At 43.6% G+C, this 20,889-nt stretch overlaps 1 protein-coding gene across 5 annotated transcripts; it reads right to left on the bottom strand.

Annotated features, from left to right (window-relative positions):
- Nucleotides 1-706: 706 nt before the first annotated feature.
- On the bottom strand, nucleotides 707-19,599 carry LOC110486560 (SEC14-like protein 1). Of its 5 annotated transcripts, none has more exons than XM_021558259.3 (17): nucleotides 19,411-19,599; nucleotides 18,465-18,556; nucleotides 10,094-10,243; nucleotides 9,737-9,868; nucleotides 8,078-8,206; nucleotides 7,576-7,708; nucleotides 7,267-7,376; nucleotides 6,914-7,103; nucleotides 4,979-5,067; nucleotides 4,790-4,860; nucleotides 4,529-4,700; nucleotides 4,233-4,367; nucleotides 3,910-4,044; nucleotides 3,464-3,718; nucleotides 1,605-1,783; nucleotides 1,216-1,338; nucleotides 707-1,125 (listed from the first exon to the last, which is right to left on the bottom strand). In XM_021558259.3, exons 2-16 carry the CDS (start codon nucleotides 18,525-18,527, stop codon nucleotides 1,233-1,235), a joined length of 2,049 nt encoding a protein of 682 aa, XP_021413934.1. In that variant the 5' UTR covers nucleotides 18,528-18,556; nucleotides 19,411-19,599; the 3' UTR covers nucleotides 707-1,125; nucleotides 1,216-1,232. The 5 variants fall into 5 exon arrangements, with proteins under 5 accessions (XP_021413934.1, XP_021413933.1, XP_036797173.1 ...); XM_021558258.3 differs by having other exon boundaries at nucleotides 1,237-1,338; XM_036941278.2 differs by having other exon boundaries at nucleotides 1,237-1,338; nucleotides 19,400-19,572.
- Between the last annotated feature and the right edge of the window lie 1,290 nt (nucleotides 19,600-20,889).

Here is a 20,889-nt window from a genome sequence, read left to right as displayed (position 1 = left end):
TGTCCCAGGAGGTCATTAGAGCAGAATGAAATATTCAGCAAACATCCTCCTGGTAACAACAGACAGCACACTTCCTGTTTTACCAACACTGACAACCCAGCAGGGAGCCCAACAACCAAGCACTGCCAAGCAGGCCGCCTCTCAACCAAGCACTGTGGCCGCCACTACTGTATAACACAATACAGTCAAGGGCAACGGAACAACAAAAAGAAAAATAAATTAGACGGCTTTAGCTAGAGGCATCTGATGAGTTTATGGAAATTAAAAGTTATGGAAATCACAGCCGACTGCAAGGCCTCGCACACAACCACAAGGCGGGCGAAGGAACGCAATACTGCATTTAAATGAGCAGGGAATAATAAACATGTAACAACCCAGTAGCCTGTACCACCTCGTTAACGCAAGGTCAAATAGTGTTTTAGAAAAGACATGGCGGAGGTTTAGGACCCTCTCACAGTAAAATCGCCCGATCGCCATATCAGTTATAACTTATGCCTTTCTCCATTTCAGCAACACAACTTTAAAAGGTTGAGTAGAACGGAAGGAGTGACAGAGTGGCTGGTAAGACAATCACTGGCTGGAGAAGGGCTACTGTAGTATGGTTGTGTGTAGCACCGTTCCTCATGAACACACTGACATCCTATGGTGAATAAGGGTAACTTCAACAGTACCATCTGAAACAGTAGTCATCATTGTATTACACAAATGCTGAAAATAAATAGGCAGTGCTTTATTGTTCAGTTTCAATAAAATGGGAAACATTTCACTTCCCTTAAAGAATAATGGTATTGAAAGAAAGAAGAGGATGATGATGGTTTGCAAGACATCTTCATATGCATTTATTCATTCAGCAGATGCTCACATAGCACATGTTCCACTTCCAGAGCAATCTTAATGTCACAAATTTATAGATACAGATAAAAAAAATGTACATGTATATTTTAATAATATATTCCAGTGCTTTAAATGCAGTACTAGAAGGTGGTCACAGGTAGGAAGTCCAGTGTTCCTCCACATGGCATTAAGGATTGGCTATCCTTGTTCCATACAGTTCATAACACTTCTCTCATCCCATTGGGTAAGGTTAAGTCCTCATTGGCAGGGGTTGGTACAGCACTGGTTTTTCTTTAAGGCAACAGGGCAGAAGTCAACAGTATCAGAAGTCAGTTAGATCCTAAATGGGATCTCCATGTTGCAAAACTCAAACTCCTTCACCTCCTATTGGCTGGATGCTACCTTGATACGGTGGAGCTGGACTGTGATTGGCTAGAGGTGGTGGTGGCGGCACTCAGCTGGGAGAAGCCACTGTGACTGGATTCCAGACTGGTCATAGAGCCCCTGGACAGACAGACAGACAGGCAGACAAACACACAGACAATAGATGAAATATCCATCAAACACCTTTTTCGTAGAGCACTGTTTCCCTAAGAATCTTTATAAACACCCTTATAAATTAGCACAAGTACATTTTCCCCACACAACTACACACTGACTAAAAAACAAGCTGGCCTAAAACATTTACTCACTGACATGCAGCAGCCCTACACACTAAGCACCAGCATAACAATACACTGCGTTATACAGTATAGTGAATGGTGACTGACCTGAAGTCTTCGGAGCCCAGCACCTCGGTGTAGAACATGACCTTACACTTGTGGGAGGAGACCTGCAGGGAGGCCAGCACGTCGTCCACCCGGGGCAGGCTGGAGGTAGAGCAGGCCGGGGAGCAGTGGAACCGCCATTGGAGGATGTAGAACCCGGGCCACCGCGTCACATGGGAGCCCTGGGGAGAGGAGGAGGGGACAGGTGAGGTCGAGGGTCAGAGGCAGCATTTCCATTCAAACGCAGGCTATAGCTAATAGCACATTCAATATCGAAATGACAGACTTTTAATAGAAACCCATTAGAATTCCCTCACATGTAGGCAAATACTTTTGAAGGCGTTGCCCACTGCTGAATGACACCACATGGAAGTGACTGCAATGATTATTGTGCTACGCAAGGAGGAGGAATGATAGCCTACAAATTGAACGTCAGCTCCTTGCATGTCTCCCTACTGGACCAGGCATTAGATTAGAAGAGGGAAGCTAAATGACTTCCTCTAAATTCTCCTCCTTGGTGGACTGGTATGACATCTCTGTAAATGGTCTATTAGAGATTCATCTAGAAAAATGTAATAAAACACTTAAATATTTATCCTCTGTATTCACACAGCTTTGTCTGTTAGACTCACTGGCACGGGAAACTTAGCGGGATGGTACCAGTTGATAAAGTGTTGCAAGTTTGCTAGTGAGAGTGTGAACTGAAGACAGACAGCCGGAGTAGACAGATGATGGGATTGAAAGACAACCTGAACCAACTTCCATGCGCTGCAATGTTTTTATTTGTCAGCTTTTAGAGAGAGAGAGAGATATATATATCTATAAATAAATAAATAAAAACCGTCCAAAAGCCAGTAATTTGAAAATAAAAGAGAGCCGCACACTCTAGGAGCTCAGATGCAAAAATGCCAAGCTGTCTTCATCGGGGTATAATCACAAACACTGCGGGATGACTCGTTTATATAGTGTCAAAGGACACAGGTGTCTGTAATCATGGTGTATCCCTGACGTATCAGATTGTAAATCAAGCAAAGCTTGTTTTTCATTCTTGGGTAAATTATGGAAAGATTTGGATCCCTGTTTATTCTTAAGGAGAAGTCCAACATCCTTTTCCACAAGTCTGCAATATGTCTCGATAGAGTGATTGCGATTGGCTGGAGGTATAAAATAACTATTGCTTCTAAAAGGAGTCGGAGTATGTGCAGGAGAGCAACCTACTGGTTCAATAGAAGTGTCAGAATTAGAGGAGGAGCTAAAGTATCCCCTTTTTTGTTGTGTGTAAACTTGTGTAGTCAAATGAATCTATGATCGTATGCTATTCATTTGTTGTTTGTATGCTGTTCTTTGTATGACATTTTAATATTTGATTATTAACCAATGATATTAGGCCACTCTTGGCCATGATTACAGACACCTGTGTCTTTTGACACTACATAAACGAGTCATCCCGCAGGGTTTGTGATTATACCCTGATGAAGACAGCTTGGCTGTCGAAACGTTGGTAATAAAAAATTTGCATCTGAGCTCCTAGAGTGTGCGGCTCTCTTTTATTTTCAAGTTTCCACTCCGCTAGCCAGCACCTCGTCTTAATAGGTGTGCGTTTCTTTTTCTTCTAGATCAAAAGCCAGTAATTACCAGCTAACATAAACACTGGTCAGAGACACTGCATAGGGATGAAGAGACCAGATATGAGCACTGCACAGAACTCCCATTGACATCAGTGAATGTTTCAGTTACACTCACATCTTAGGATTCAGCCCTAAGGTTGGTGGTTAGTCTCCGTAGTGTGGTGGTTATCACATTCGCCTCACACACAAAAGGTCCCCGGTTCGAAACCGGGCAGAAACATGTTTTTTTTTTACCTGAACACTCTCTCCCTCCTTGCAGGTGAGTGCTGTCTCCACCATACTGTAGTCTTGCCCCAGAATCCAGGATCTGTCAATCAGCTGCATGTTGTTGGTGGCTGGCGACACGATGCTGCCGTGGGCCCCCTGGACGTCCCTCTTGGGGGGCTGGGGCGCCCTCCGGGAGTGGTAGATGTTGAAGATGACATCCCCTTTACACACGTCAAAGTCCCAGGTGATCACAGAAGAGGGCTCGGAGATTTCGATCAGCAGCTGGAACAGGATCGGTAGTGAGTGAACACAGTAGGACAAAACTACAGACAAATGATCATTATGGGTTTTTACAGCTTTTTGCTGTAACGTTGTATTTCTCCACTAGAGGGAGCAACCTAACCCACTGTTTAAGCGCAGTCAACTGAGAAGCTGGAAAACACATACTGTAGTTACTGTTTAGATCAGGTTACCTCATGTGGGGCCCCCTTGAAGACACTGGCAGTCTTGTAGATGGTGTCTGTCCACAGCCGCAGCTCCTCACTTTCCAGCGCCTCTGCTGTCCTGTACAGAGATTTGGGGACCATACCTCCTTCAGGGATCTCACACTGAATATGACATGACAGAGGACACAAGAGACACAATCAGCCCCCAGTTCTAGGAAAATGTCTAATAAGATGACCCACAGTTAACTATATTATGTACTAGCAGCATTAGTCCATATGAATTCATATGCATGTAGAAGGGTACTGTCTACAACAGCCAGATGAGACTCCGGTCTGACAGACAGACTCACCAGGCAGTCTCCTCCCAGGAAGTCAGGGATGACCTCTCTATCAATGTAGTCCACCAGACCTCCAGGCCCCTGGTAGTCATTCGCAGCATACACCAGGAACTTCTTCCTGGTGTTCTCGTCAATGAATGGACTGACCTGAGAACAGTGTACAGACACTCAGGGTCAAAGGTCGTCTCATATGTTTTCTCTGCACATGCAATTGAATACAACAGAACGTGATCAAGTTGGAGAGAGAGAGAGCGAAAGCACTGTACAATGTAATGTACACTACAATGTGTGATGTTAAAGGCTCTCACCAGGGTCCAGAGCACAGGGAAGACCCGTGGAGCCCTCAGTATGAGCAGACATCCCAGGGTCTCTGGGTAGTTGGCCTCCACCACCTCTATGATCCTCAGCAGGGCTTTAACCCCTGGACGCCACAGGTGACGCATGTTTAACCCCTCCAGGTCCACCAGGCACGTCCAGCAGCTGAGACAGGAGGGTTATAGGACATACTGAATACATACTGCATTCAGGGATGAGAGACATAAGAGGAGTGAGTGTGAAATGGTAGCTACCTGATGGGTCGGCCAAAGACTCTGGTGTTCTCTTCACAACGCCTCAGACCTTCCTCATTGATGGACAGGACCTGGGGGAGAGTGAAGAGGTGAGAGGTTAGGGGAAGGGAGAGCATTTGCGTATAGTATGTGTTTATGTATGTGTTTATACCCAGCATCTGGATGTGTGTGTGTGTGTGTCATACTCACTTGTCTCAGAAGGGACTCCTCGCCCAAGGCGCGTACTAAACCCTTGGTATCCATTTGACCGAGTCGCAGAATGTACAGAGGGCGTCCATCTATAGATAGACATGGACACAAACACGTGACCTCACTGTTAAAGCTACGGAGGATCAGTAATGATCATGACATTAAACAGACGCAGACAGTATTCAGTTAAATCAATAGAGAAACCGAGTCAGATTGTGTTGACCATAATCACATCTACAGTGTATCCATTTACAACTCACATTAAAGTAATTCATGTAAATATAGGCGTTTTACGACCAGCTGTATCTGCTTTTAGGTGGGGGTTATTGTTATTATGGTTACTATGGGCCACTTCCTGGTCCTAGATGTCCGATTGGCTATCAGCTAAATGGAGATAATGGGTCATTTCCTCTGCCCAGACGTTTCTGACACATGCCAGATCTTACAATGCCTGGACAGGTATTTTACATCTGTGCTAACCACATCATATGCTATATCAATCTGTCAGTTGCTGACACAGCAGGAGAACGTGACCAACAGCTGCTCGTCTGACTCATGCCCACAGACTGGGGGATTTCCTTTGACACATAGTTGGCAGGTTTCCATTGACCCAGGTTTATACAAATATAAAAACCTTGTGGCAGTGTAATGGAAACAGCAGCTGTAGGAGAAACGCTCTAAAGATCACCAACATTGTACCATCTGTTGGACAGGGGCGGATTTTTTTTTGTCCAACATTCTTTATTGTGACAAATGATAGAAACGGTGCTTTCGAATAAATAATGATTGCCCAATCATTTTGACAGTTCGCAGGTCATGTGACATCATCATGTAACATTAAAGCTCCACTCCACATGTAATTCTAAATGCCTACTGCTTGCTAAATCAAAATGTTCAACTATACAAATAATGTTTCTTTGCAGGACAAGGATTGCCCTGACTTTGAAGAATGCCTGAATTGCTTTGCCTTGCTTTTCTGGTTGTTTCACCATCCAACTACTTCTGAGCTAGATGAGTGCAAGTTTCACCATCCAACTACTTCTGAGCTAGAGGAGTACAAGTTTCCCCATCCAACTACTTCTGAGCTAGAGGAGTGCAAGTTTCACCATCCAACTACTTCTGAGCTAGATGAGTGCAAGTTTCCCCATCCAACTACTTCTGAGCTAGAGGAGTGCAAGTTTCCCCATCCAACTACTTCTGAGCTAGATGAGTGCAAGTTTCACCATCCAACTACTTCTGAGCTAGATGAGTGCAAATTTCCCCATCCAACTACTTCTGAGCTAGAGGAGTGCAAGTTTCCCCATGGCACAGTCCATGACATACATTGGCACATGAGAAATGTTTGTCATTTCTTGCATTCTATCCATGCTGACTTTTGCAAGCTACCTGAGACATGAAACGGATCGGTGGGAGTGGGCATACAGGCTTATTATTAATGCACAATTTGCCAAAATGGATAATGAAAACACTTCAATCACTTAACTTTGTGTTCAACACTTGGTTTTTGCAAAAAAAACATTTTATTTTTTAGGTGTGACGTCATTACATCCAGCTGTTTTTATCAACACAAAACAGTTCAACAGAAATGCACCATAGCAGGCAATTGTTCCAACTATTTTTTATGCAAAAATGTAAAAAAAAAAAAAAAAAACTACAAATAATCACTGGACAAGTTCATGGAAACATAGCTAGTGATGTCACTTCCAGAGAAGCAACCAGACATTACAGTCAGTCATTACCAATACATATAAGAGCTGGGATACATTCACTAGAAACCAAGCGGAAGAAAACACTGAAACTGGTGGTGTAGTACTTCCTGAATTTGTGCAATAAGAACACTACTTTCCCATTTCAAAATATATTTTCATCTTCTGTCTGTGCCCGTTGAACACAACCCTGCCGTTAAAACCCTACCCTGCTCTGAGAGGTACATACCTCTGTCGTGGTGGTGCCAGCCCCCGGTGTAGTAGTCGTGTAGCAGCTGAGGTCTCTCCCAGGAATCCAGCAGGAAGTCCACCTGGTGCTGCTTCCTCCAGGAGAGCGACTGACACAGGATCTCCCGGGCCTTCTCCAGGTTAAAGTCTCGGGCCCGCAGGAAACGCAGCACGTGCTGGTCCTTAGGGATCTAAGGGAGGGAGAGGAGATTGTGTTTATTCCGATGTTGTGGTGTGTGTGAGTCGGATGTGAGTTGTACTTACATCCATGTTCTGTGGATTCAAGTTTTGCTCTTGTTTGCAGCTATTTGAGTCAGAGTTTGAGTGTTAGGTGTGTTCATACGCGTGTCCAACCTTGCCCTTGTGGGTCTCCTGCAGCCACTGGCGTAGTCTTATAAGACAGCTCTCCTGCAGTGGCGTCAGGTCTCCTAGGTAACGCCTGATGTAGTCTGCATCCAACTTGTCTGCAATCGAAACACAGACACAGTCAATTCACACACATACCCAAATGCATACCCACAGTCTACCAGCCCAAGGCAGCCCAAGGCAAGGCCAGAATGTTTGCTTTCAGAGCCAGTGGAATGGGATTGGGACTTCAGCCGTGACAGATCCCTCAGATTGTGTGTGTTTATTATTGTGTTGATTCTGACTCAGAACACTGACCATCTGTGGAGCCAGCCGGTAGATCTGTGGGGCTGGCAGTGGGTGGGGGGGCCTGAGGGGGGCTCCAGCGGGGGACGTGGGTCACCCCCTCATCCTCCAACTCCTTCAGGTAATACTCTATGATCTCTTTGCCCTGGAGGACAGAGCACATGACTGCATAAGGACAGTACAGGTAGCAAGTGTAATGAGCAAACACTGTGAGCAAATACTGCAGGTTTGTTTAGACATGCGCCTGGCCGCATACGAGCACACCCCATTGTGTGACAAAGCTGAGCAGGATATATGGCCCAACGAGCAAATGTCAGAAGATCCTGGTTAACACACTCAGTTTACACAGACCTGCCAGACGGGATCACAGAAGACCTGGAAATAGACTGCACAAGCATGCTCATGTAACACTGGGTCTACATGCTGGATGATGGTATATCCTATAGCCTCATCCATCCCCCACACTGGCATGTATACTGTACTCACATGCTCACAGACTGACACATGAACACACCTTTTTAATACTGTTGGCATATTGCTTCATGGCTAGCTTCTCGGCCGCGTTCTCAAAGCCAAAGAAGGACTTGATGTCCAGACTGGCTGTCTGCTCGAAACACGTCCACTCCTCATTCTCTGGGTGAACCTGTGGAGGAAGCACAACTCATCACAAAACAGACACCAAATGGATGAACCCTTTACACTGGTGGGAATTGGCCTATATGGATAGGGCTAAATTGAAATGTTTCTACTGGAAGAAACATGAAAAGCATACGCGTAAGCATGGTAGCAATTGAAAGGGAACAGTTTGGAGAATATGGGAAAATTGTTAGGCCACAAACATTATACATTTACTATATTTTTCGGCACATTTGTTGATCAAATCTGAAAATACTCTGGATACATTCAGTAACATGATGAGACTATTCCTGGAAAATGTGGGTAGGTGCAACATAAGAGGAAAAAAGTGACAAGGGTTTGAGTGAGAGGGCTAACTGACGTCTCCAAGCAGCCACACACCTCTCCACAGGGTGCAGCCCCTACGTAACTTCCATGCACTTAAGACTCAAATAACAGTCCTCAACTATGAGGCGCTTTACTTTGGCTCTCTTGTAGTTGTTATGTAAGGAACACAACCCTGGCATTCCTACAATCACAATGACTGCTGTTGCTTACGCAATCCAAAAATGACCCATTATAAATCGCAATCTGGGCCAGATGGGCATCGATTGAAAGCTTGTTCTATTGCCACCATGACAAGCGAAGTTATAAAATAGGATTTTACAGTGTTAGGCTTTCACAGGGTAACTCAAAGAAACAGGTGGGTCATTTTGGTGCGCATAGAAAGGAGTCACACGTGCATTCACGTACACGTTCCACTGAGACAAACACCGTCTCCTTCTGTTCAGAACAACCAGGGTATGATGCCATGTCATCTGGTAACTGTACATCAAACATAGTGATCATAAACACTGACACTGTATATGACAGTACTGACACTGTATATGACATGAGTTTTATGATGTGGAAATGTGATGTGCACATTCGGACTCACGTGTGTTTGGCTTGTATGACATCAAAGTGGTATTTATTACCATCTTCAACGTCTCATCCTTAAAAATACACAGAGTCCTCTTAATTTAAATACACAAAGTCCTCTTAATTTACAGCATTTTCCTCACTCAGGCAACTAAAAATGTACACAAGTTGTCCAATTATCAGGAGGGATGGGGGCAACTTCCTGTCGCGTGATGTGCTCAAGTTCAAAACCCATTCTGAGCTGTGAAGTTCAGAGCCTGAGCTCTGTCATTAATAGGCGCTTATCAGTCCCCAAAGCTAACTTTTTCAACCTATATATGGGTACAAGTGGAAAGGCCTACAAACCCTGTTGCAGTGATAAGAGAGTATGGCTGCATTTACACAGGCAGCTCAAATCTAATATATTATAATCACTAATAGCCTTCACACATTTAAGAAAATAAAGAGCGTCAAACACACACAACTACTTTATTTTGCTAGTCTTTTGACCAATCAGATCAGCTCTGAAAAAGATCTCATGTGCAAAGACCTGATATGATTGGTGAAAAGACCAATGAGTATACAAAAGATCAGAATTAGTCTGCCTGTGTAAAACGCAGCCCATGTAACCAATGATTATTATAGTTGTGGGGCACACCGTGTAGTTGCAGATCTCATGGACGATGACTCTGTTGGAGAAGGTCTCGTTGACGACCTCGATGTGCAGCGCCCTCTCCCTGCGGTCCAGAGTGTTCTTATGGATGAAGTACAGGTAGTCCACACCAGCCATCTAGACACACACAGTAGACCACGGTCAATCAACTCTGGACAACACTACCACAACAACATCAACACAACGTCCCTACCAGGATATTCAGGTCTGAGGGGAAATAATCACTAATAGCCTTCACATTAGAAAATAAGAGAATCAAACAGACACTATTATACATTGCTAACTTGAGTAGCTTCACTGCTCAAGAGAAAAGTTAAAGGTGAAAGGTTAAAGGTAAGATACCCTTTTGAACAGCCGGGGGGCGTCTGCCTCCACCTTACAGCGCCTCTCAATGAACACAGTGGCTCCGTCATCACTGTGCTCCTCCTTCACCACCTCACTGTCCACAAAGATGGGGATCAGGGGGCAGTTTGGAAACCTCCGCACATAGGCCTAATGGGAGAGAGGGAAGGAGGAAGAAAATATGCAATATTACTCACATGATGAAAACAAAACGCAATCCATGACATACAGTGAAAGTATTTTCTGGGTTATAATCACTTTGATCAAAAAAAATGGCCACCGTTACTGTTTTTGTTTCCATGGCGAAGCAGCAGAGGTGGGGGGAGTTGCGCATCAAGGTAAAATAAATTGCATTACAAGCTGCTGTTCTATCACACCTGCAATTACGTCTGACAGAAAAACAGCCTGCGTTGTTTGCAGAAACGTCTTCGTTGTTGTGATATTGCAAACGGACATGGCAGTTTCACCATTAAGCAGTCATCTGGCAAGGACAGGGTCTTTTATACAAGAATGACTGTAGAGTCTGAATGGTTTGAGCTACAAACTATTAAAAGCTATATATGAAAAGCTGAGACTCTCACAAACATGTTTTGCCCTATGACTCTCACAAGCTGCACAAGAGTCATTAGAAGGTAAAGGGTTCTTCTACATAGCAGATCCCAGTACATTTATTTTATTTAACTTTTATTTAACTTGGCAAGTCAGTTAAGAACAAATTCTTTCAACTTTCGTCTCTCCCGAGCCCGTACGGGAGTTGTAGCGATGAGACAAGAAAGTAGCTACTAACAATTGGATACCACGAAATTGGGGAGAAAAAGGGGTAAAATTCAACAACCACAAAAATAAATAAATACCTTTGGATGGGGCCAGTGTCCCCTGACCCCCCCTGTCTCAGTCTCCAGTATCTATGCTGTAATAGTCTATTTGCCAGGAAGCTAGGGTCAGTCTGTCCTAACTGGTGTACTGTGTGATCTTAGCTATGATCCCTCTAAAGCCCCCCCCCCCCAAAAAAAATCAGCCACACCTCAAAACAAGATATGGTATCAACAGCAAGCTGAAATGAGCCATTTACGATTCCCCACATGGCAGCTTGTCATTCTTGCTAACAAATCTGGCCATCCAGAATCACAACAACACGCTGACTTCTGCCCCACGGAAGTGCGCACATTGTTTGTGACGTTGACAGCGAACCTATCTATGGAACCCTGACCTGTTCACCAGATGTGCTACCTTGTCGTGCTGCTGATCCAGTTTCTGCTGCTCTGCCTGCGGCTATGGAACCCTGACCTGTTCACCAGATGTGCTACCTTGTCGTGCTGCTGATCCAGTTTCTGCTGCTCTGCCTGCGGCTATGGAACCCTGACCTGTTCACCAGATGTGCTACCTTGTCGTGCTGCTGATCCAGTTTCTGCTGCTCTGCCTGCGGCTATGGAACCCTGACCTGTTCACCAGATGTGCTACCTTGTCGTGCTGCTGATCCAGTTTCTGCTGCTCTGCCTGCGGCTATGGAACCCTGACCTGTTCACCAGATGTGCTATCTTGTCGTGCTGCTGATCCAGTTTCTGCTGCTCTGCCTGCGGCTATGGAACCCTGACCTGTTCACCAGATGTGATACCTTGTCGTGCTGCTGATCCAGTTTCTGCTGCTCTGCCTGCGGCTATGGAACCCTGACCTGTTCACCAGATGTCGTGCTGCTGATCCAGTTTCTGCTGCTCTGCCTGCGGCTATGGAACCCTGACCTGTTCACCAGATGTCGTGCTGCTGATCCAGTTTCTGCTGCTCTGCCTGCGGCTATGGAACCCTGACTTATTCACTTGTCATGCTACCTTGAACCGGACCTGCTGTTTCAACCCTCTCTCTCCAGCACCGGCCACCCCTCAGAGCCTGGTTCCTCTCTAGGTTTCTTCCTAGGTTCCAGCCTTTCCTGGGAGTTTTTCCTAGCCACTGTGCTACATCTGCATTGCTTGATCTTTGGGGTTTTATTCTTATTCATTCCTTTACACTTTGTGTGTAAAAGGTAGTTGTGAAATTGTTAGATTGCTTGTTAGATATTACTGCATGGTCGGAACTAGAAGCACAAGCATTTCGCTACACGCGCATTAACATCTACTAACCATATGAAGGTGACCAATAAAATGTTATTTGATTTTGATTTGAATATGAAAAACAAATCTGTTTACATAAACGTTCCCGAGAACCGAGGAATGTTGTCGTCAGTGATAAGCGGTAAACCAACATGCCAGGTTTGGTGTGATGATGGTGTCAGGACAGGAGTGATACTGTAATGGCTGTCAGTGGGCCAAACCAAGGATCAGTCAGTGGGACAGTCAGTCAGAGGAAGCCTCTAGTCTGGCTAGGCCCTCTATCTAGTGTGAACTGCTGTCATTAGAACAGCCTTTTTACAGACAGGCAGCCCCACAACCTTTAAATCAACTGACAATCTTTGAAGTGCCTTTGAATCACGCTGACAGTGTGTGAATGGAAGTAGACCAAAACATTCCCAGACATTTAACAGATGTTGCCGAGACTAGAACTGAGATAAGAACTCCTGGGGGTCAAAGGTTGTTTTTTTTGGTATTTGGTGAAGCAGAGCCACGGCTGCAGTTAGAGAAAGAGAAAGAACAGAGCACCTGACTTCCACTGTAATCAGGTTGCGTAACACAGGACACTTACAAAATAAACAATTTCAGTGTTTTTAACGAACTAAGCTTTTGTTCAGTAATGACCTTTTCCAGCGCTGGCCTTCTTATTATACCATGTAACTTGCTTCTGACTTAATAGATAACCCCAAAGAACAGGAAGTGGCACAGCGTCTCAAACAGAGCAGAAACAAGGTAAACAGATGCCAAGACAGAGCCAAGAGCTTAAATTCAAGAGTTTAGAAAATAAAAATGGATATAAATTTTAAGATATAATGATTGCATTTTAATGGATTTTGGGCCAAGCTATTCACCTTAAAACACAGTTAGGCCGTGCACTGAACAGATGTGGGGGTTGATATGATATGATATAAACACAGCGTGTTTTGTCTGAGTGAAATTGTACTAAGCCACAACTTCCCCCCGGATGGAGTAGTCTTATCAGCCCTAACAGGGCAGACCAGCTGTGGCGGTAGGCCAGGCAGCAGACGGGACCAAGCACAGCGAGGAGAGGCCTAATGACACCCAGGGCCTAGTTCAGAGAGCAGCCAGTCAACCACAGCTAAGCAGGAAGTCACAGTGGGAACAGCAGACACAGACAGTCTACTACAACTAGGCCCAGGGGAGAGACGAGAGAAGATAGAAATGAGAGAAGAAATTATATGGAGGAGGAGCGGCGACTGGAGTACTGCTTGTTCTGTGTCACAAGCCAGAATGCACCCCATATTGGCCATCTGGGTGGCGCAGTGGTCAAGGGTAGTGGTCGAACGATTAATCGGAATGGCCGATTAATCAGGGCCGATTTCAAGTTTTCATAACAATCGGAAATCGGTAATTTTGGACGCTGATTTGGCCCATTATTTAACTAGGCAAGTCAGTTAAGAACACATTCTTATTTTCAATGACGGCCTAGGTACAGTGGGTTAACTGCCTTGTTCAGGGGCAGAATGACAGATTTTTACCTTGTCAGCTCAGGGATTCAATCTTGCAACCTTACAGTTACCTAGTCCAACGATCTAACCACCTGCCTCATGAGGAGCCTGCCTGTTACTCGAATGCAGTAAGAAGCCAAGGTAAGTTGCTAGCTAGCATTAAACTTATCTTATAAAAAACAAAATCAATCAATCAATCAATCATAATCACTAGTTAAACTAGTAATATCATCAACCATGTGTAGTTATCTAACGTGTCCTGTGTTGCATATGATCGATGCGGTGCGCATTCACGAAAAAGGACCGTCGTTGCTCCAACATGTACCTAAGTACAAACATCAATGCCTTTCTTAAAATCAATACACAGAAGTATATATTTTTAAACCTGCATATTTAGCTAAAAGAAATCCAGGTTAGCAGGAAATATTAACCAGGTGAAATTGTGTCACTTCTCTTGCGTTCATTGCACGCAGAGTCAGGGTATATGCAACAGTTTGGGCCGCCTGGCTCGTTGCAAACTAATTTGCCAGAATTTTACGTAATTATGACATAACATTGAAGGTTGTGCAATGGTAACAGGAATATTTAGACTTGGAACGGTTCTGTATTTCACTGAAAGAATAAACGTTTTGTTTTCGAGATGATAGTTTCTGGATTCAACCATATTAATGACCTAAGGCTCGTATTTCTGTGTGTTATGTTATAATTAAGTTAATAATTTGATATAGCAGTCTGAGTGGTGGTAGGCACCAGCAGGCTCGTAAGCATTCATTCAAACAGCACTTTTATGCATTTTGCCAGCAGCTCTTCACTGTGCTTCAAGCATTGCACTGTTTATGACTTCAAGCCTTTCAACTCCCGAGATTAGGCTGGTGTAACCGATGTGAAATAGCTAGCTAGTTAGCCGGGTGCGCGCTAATAGCGTTTCAAACGTCACTCGCTCTGAGACTTGGAGTAGTTGTTCCCCTTGCTCTGCATGGGTAACGCTGTTTCGAGGGTGGCTGTTGTCGATGTGTTCCTGGTTCAAGCCCAGGTAGGAGCGAGGAGAGGGACGGAAGCTATACTGTTACACTGGCAATACTAAAGTGCCTATAAGAACATCCAATAGTCAAAGGTTAATGAAATACAAATGGTATAGAGAGAAATAGTCCTATAATAACTACAACCTAAAACTTCTTACCTGGGAATATTGAAGACTCATGTTAAAAGGAACCACCAGCTTTCATATGTTCTCATGTTCTGAGCAAGGAACTTAAACGTTAGCTTTCTTACATGGCACATATTGCACTTTTACTTTCTTCTCCAACGCTTTGTTTTTGCTTTATTTAATCCAAATTGAACATGTTTCATTATTTATTTGAGGCTAAATTAATTTTATTGATGTATAATATTAAGTTAAAAGTAGTGGCCATTCAGTATTGTTGTAATTGTCATTAAAAAAAGTTTTTTTTTTTTTTTTATTTATTTTTTTATTTATTTAAATTGTCCGATTAATCGGTATCGGCTTTTTTTGGTCCTCCAATAATTGATATCGGCGTTGAAAAATCATAATCAGTCGACCTCTAGTCTAGGACACTGCATCGCAGTGCTAGCTGTGTCACCAAGGACCCTGGGTTCGAGCCCAGGCTCTGTCGCAGCCGGCCACGACCGGGAGGTCCATGGGGCGACGCACAATTGGCCCAGCGTCGTCCGGGTTAGGGAGAGTTTGGCCGGTGGGGATATCCTTGTCTCATCGCACACTAGCGACTCCTGTGGCGAGCAGGGCGCGTACGGGCTCGGGAGAGACAAAGGTTGAAAGCCATGCGTCCTCCGAAACACAACCCAACCAAGCCGCACTGCTTCTTAACACAGCGCGCATCCAACCCGGAAGCCAGCAGCACCAATGTGTCGGAGGAAACACAGTGCACCTGGCGACCTGGTTAGCGCGCACTGCGCGGAGTCGCCTCTTCACTGTTGACGCTGAGAGTGGTGTTTTGCGGGTACTATTTAATGAAGCTGCTAGTTGAGGACTTGTGAGGCATCTGTTTCTCAAACTAGATACTCTAATGTACTTGTCCTCTTGCTCAGTTGTGCCCTGGGGCCTCCCACTCCTCTTTCTATTCTGGTTAGAGCCAGTTTGCGCTGTTCTGTGAAGGGAGTAGTACACAGCGTTGTACAAGATCTTCAGTTTCTTGGCAATTTCTCGCATGGAATAGCATCCTTTCTCAGAACAAGAATAGATTGAAGAGTTTCAGAAGAAAGTTATTTGTTTCTGGCCATTTTGAGCCTGTAATCGAATCCACAAATGCTGATGCTTCAGATAGTTAACTAGTCTAAAGAAGGCCAGTTGTGTTGCTTCTTTAAATCAGAACAACAGTTTTCAGCTGTGCAAACATAATTGCAAAAGGGTTTTCTAATGATCAATTAGCCTTTTAAAATGATAAACTTGGATTAGCTAACACAACGTACGCACTCCTATGTAGATATTATTTTTTAAATTGAAAATGAAATCAGCCGTTTCCAGCTCCGATAGTCATTTACAACATTAACAATGTCTACACTGTATTTCTGATCAATTTGATGTTATTTTAAAATGGACAAAAAAAAAGTGCTTTTCTTTCAAAAACAAGGACATTTCTAAGTGACCCCAAACTTTTGAACAGTAGTGTTTGTATGTATGTACAGTGGGGCAAAAAAAGTATTTAGTCAGCCACCAATTGTGCAAGTTCTCTCACTTAAAAAGATGAGAGGCCTGTAATTTTCATCATAGGTACACTTCAACTATGAAAGACAAAATGAGAAGAAAAAAAATCCAGAAAAATCACATTGTAGGATTTTTTTATTTGCAAATTATGGTGGAAAATAAGTATTTCGTCACCTACAAACAAGCAGGATTTCTGGCTCTCACAGACCTGTAACAACTTCTTTAAGAGGCTCCTCTGTCCTCCACTCGTTACCTGTATTAATGGCACCTGTTTGAACTTGTTATCAGTTTAAAAGACACCTGTCCACAACATCAAACAGTCACACTCCAAACTCCACTATGGCCAAGACCAAAGAGCTGTCAAAGGACACCAGAAACAAAATTGTAGACCTGCACCAGGCTGGGAAGACTGAATCTGCAATAGGTAAGCAGCTTGGTTTCAAGAAATCAACTGTGGGAGCAATTATTAGGAAATGGAAGAGATACAAGACAACTGATAATCTCCCTCGATCTGGGGCTCCACACAAGATCTCACCCCGTGGGGTCAAAATGATCACAAGAACGGTGAGCAAAAATCCCAGAACCACACGGGGGGACGTAGTGAATGACCTGCAGAGAGCTGGGACAAAAGTAACAAAGCCTACCATCAGTAACACACTACGCCGCTAGGGACTCAAATCCTGCAGTGCCAGACGTGTCCCCCTGTTTAAGCCAGTACATGTCCAGGCCCGTCTGAAGTTTGCTAGAGAGCATTTGGATGATCCAGAAGAAGATTGGGAGAATGTCATATGGTCAGATGAAACCAAAATATAACTTTTTGGTAAAAACTCAACTCGTCGTGTTTGGAGGACAAAGAATGCTGAGTTGCATCCAAAGAACACCATACCTACTGTGAAGCATGGGGGTGGAAACATCATGCTTTGGGGCTGTTTTTCTGCAAAGGGAACAGGACGACTGATCCGTGTAAAGGAAAGAATGAATGGGGCCATGTTTCGTGAGCTTTTGAGTGAAAACCTCCTTCCATCAGCAAGGGCATTGAAGATGAAACTTGGCTGGGTCTTTCAGCATGACAATGATCCCAACGAAGGAGTGGCTTTGTAAGAAGCATTTCAAGGTCCTGGAGTGGCCTAGCCAGTCTCCAGATCTCAACCCCATAGGAAATCTTTGGAGGGAGTTGAAAGTCTGTGTTGCCCAGCAACAGCCCCAAAACATCACTGCTCTAGAGGAGATCTGCATGGAGGAATGGGCCAAAATACCAGCAACAGTGTGTGAAAACCTTGTGAAGACTTACAGAAAACGTTTGACCTCTGTCATTGCCAACAAAGGGCATATAACAAAGTATTGAGATAAACTTTTGTTATTGACCAAATAAGATTTTTTTGCTCATTTTGTCTGTCATAGTTGAAGTGTACCTATGATGAAAATTACAGGCCTCTCATCTTTTTAAGTGGGAGAACTTGCACAATTGGTGGCTGACTAAATACTTTTTTGCCCCACTGTATATATGTATGTATGTATGTATATGACATTGTGGATTGGTATATTTCCTATGACTTTTGCAACCATCTGCAGAACTACTACTGTACCAGTACATCTATGCAGTGGTAATCGGTGACTGAAATCAAGAATGATGTATATTACAGCAGGGCAAGTGGAAAAGCTAATATATGGTATTGCATTTAACAGAGAGCATCGCTTTAGTCAAGATGCCTGCAAAAATACTAAAGGCAAAAAGTTACTAATTAAATCGTACTCTTACAGTGTTATCTGCTGCCACGACTAATTAGGTTGGGTGAACAGAAATACTGCAGACTGTGTTCTCAAAACAAAAAGGTGGATAAACAATGATCTCACCAACAAAACACTAGAACATGACATAATACAGTGCCCAGGGACACTGTAATACAGTGTATAGAGATATATTGTATGAGATGAGATAGGTTTCTATGCAGCCAAACCACACTTTGTTCCTGCAGCACAAAACACTGGCAGTCTGACTGCCTGGGTCCAATTTGCACATGAGCACTGCAACCTCTCACAAGTATCCCACACTACCCACCCACACATATATGCATAGACAAAGCAGCAGCCTAAACACACAAATGTACATAACTTACCGCCATTATCAGCTCAAAGGGGTGTTTGTAGACCCTTACAGGTGACTGGTATTGTTGCACCATGGCTGTAGCTCAACCTCTGGCGCTCTGCCCTGAAATGCACAATAGACAAACCCTAGTGTTAGTTAGAGATCACTTGACACAGCACTGAAGAACAGGAACAAACAAAACATCATCTGCACATCATAGGTTCACATCATCATGAAGCAAAGGTCAGAGGAATGGGATTTGTAAAGACAACAAAGAGAAATGCTGGATCATCAGCTCTAAAACCAACTAGACAGCTGGCTTGATGCAAAACGCTTGATTGTCCTCAATTGCAAAGGCACTATTCTTTAGGTCATAAACTGTAGTAGCTGATTTGATTGGTTAACATGCTGAGATCAACGGTAATCACAGGATGATGACCATAATGATACAATCAGCTACTGAGCCAGACCAAAATCATTTACCTAGCTGGGATTTGAGAAAAGTGGCATCTATCATCATCTAGGCTAAGCCTACAAACTCACAGTGGCATTGTGTTATTTTATTAGTCCATTGTATACAGTGAACAGCTGACACAGTACAGTAGACTAGCTGTAACTTGGACTTCAAAATAAAGAGTGGTTTTGATGGCATAGATTTCTAGTTATAAAAACAAAAAATGCACAAGAGTACATTAGCTACATTATCGCGCTTGTGCAATGACACGTTATTTCCACTAAATGAGTATATGAATAATTGTATTATAGATCATAACTATTACAATCCACAACACTAGCTTGCCTGTTTCTCGATACGTAAGCGTAAGTTATGTATGTCTCTTGACAACTTCATTTTGATGACAATCAAATCGGCAAAAAAATATATTTAGATGGTCGACATTTTCAGAACGAATTCTACTCCCTCAGACATTTGCGAAATTATTAGGCCTTACACGGCGAAAAATGTACCTAAAACTTACCAGATCGATGACTTTCGGAGATAAGTCACGTGATGTTTGTCAGTAGACGATCTACTTATATTAAATCCATGGTACACTCCAACAAATACGTAAATAAAGCGACTTTCTGAGACGGGTTTGATGTTGAATCCAAAGCAAGGGGCCGGCGTAGCTAACGCCGCCTCTTTTGACTACGTCACATACTTGTGTAACATAATTGTCATGGAGCAGTGTGTTTTTCAAGTGAGGATAGGCATTACTGGGAATAAGCTAAGGTAACATTGTTGAAACTATTGACAGAAAAATAAGAGGTTGCAACATTGCATATGATGTCATGAATGAATGAAACCATCATAGTAGCCGAAGGAAATATACTGTGTGAACGAACTGGTTACGTTTTAAGAAAACGGTCTGTAGATGGCGCTAGAGATTCACTATTAACACTGCATCAAGACAGTATAGCTGTTTCCATGAACTTGACAAGCGATTTTTTTTGTCAACATTTAAAAAGTTTGCATAGAAAATACACTGAACAAAAATATGAACAGCGACGTGTAAAGTGTTTTTTCCATGTTTCATGAGCTGATATAAAAGTTCCCAGAAATGTTCCATACAAACAAAAATATGATTTCTCTCCAATTTTGTGAACAAATGTGTTTACATCCCTGTTAGTGAGCATTTCTCATTTGCCATAATCCATCCACCTTACGTGTGGCATATCAAGAAGCTGATTAAACAGCATGATCATTATACAGTGCCACACAATGCCACAGATGTCTCAAGTTTTGAGGAACCGTGTAATTTGCATGCTGACTTCAGAAATGTCCACCAGAGCTGTTGCCATGCCAGAGGATTGAAGGTTCATCTCTATACCATAATCCACCTCCAACGACGTTTTAGAGAATTTGGCAGTACATCCAACCGGCCTCACAACCGCAGACCACGTGTATGGCGTTGTGTGGGCGAGCGGTTTGCTGATGTCAACGTTGTGAACACACTGCCACAGGGTGACGGTGGGGCTATGGTATTGGCAGGAATAAGCTACGGATAACAAACACAATTGCACTTTATCAATGGCAATTTCAATGCACAGAGATACCCTGACAAGATCTCGAGGCGGTACAGGATGTACAGTGACGTTGCGTAATTCAGAGCAGATGGGGCAGTTATTTTGGCATTAATACACGTCACATATCAGTTTGCAAACAATGTAAAAAACAAAACTAATTGAGTTTCCAAAGCCGCATACAAATATATATATTTTTTTGCTTTCTTGAGTAAGGCAGCTCCAAAATGCAGGTGTTTCAGCCTAGCTCAGTGCTTTCTGTGATGGAGGGGCAGCCAGCAGAATATATGGAGGGTACGGTTGGTAATGTTCTCTAGTTGCGCTGTGAATGGCTCCGTGTTCTGGCACTCATGGGGACACTACGTCACCACAAAATCTACAGGTAGAGCTTGAAAATTCAAGCCCATTGGGTGCTGCCATAGACTTACATTAGA

Source organism: Oncorhynchus mykiss, chromosome 13 (genome assembly GCF_057628025.1).
Source record: "Oncorhynchus mykiss isolate SJ-2025 chromosome 13, ASM5762802v1, whole genome shotgun sequence".
Classification (NCBI taxonomy): Eukaryota; Metazoa; Chordata; class Actinopteri; order Salmoniformes; family Salmonidae; genus Oncorhynchus; species Oncorhynchus mykiss.
This window is presented reverse-complemented; position numbering and strand designations above follow the sequence as displayed.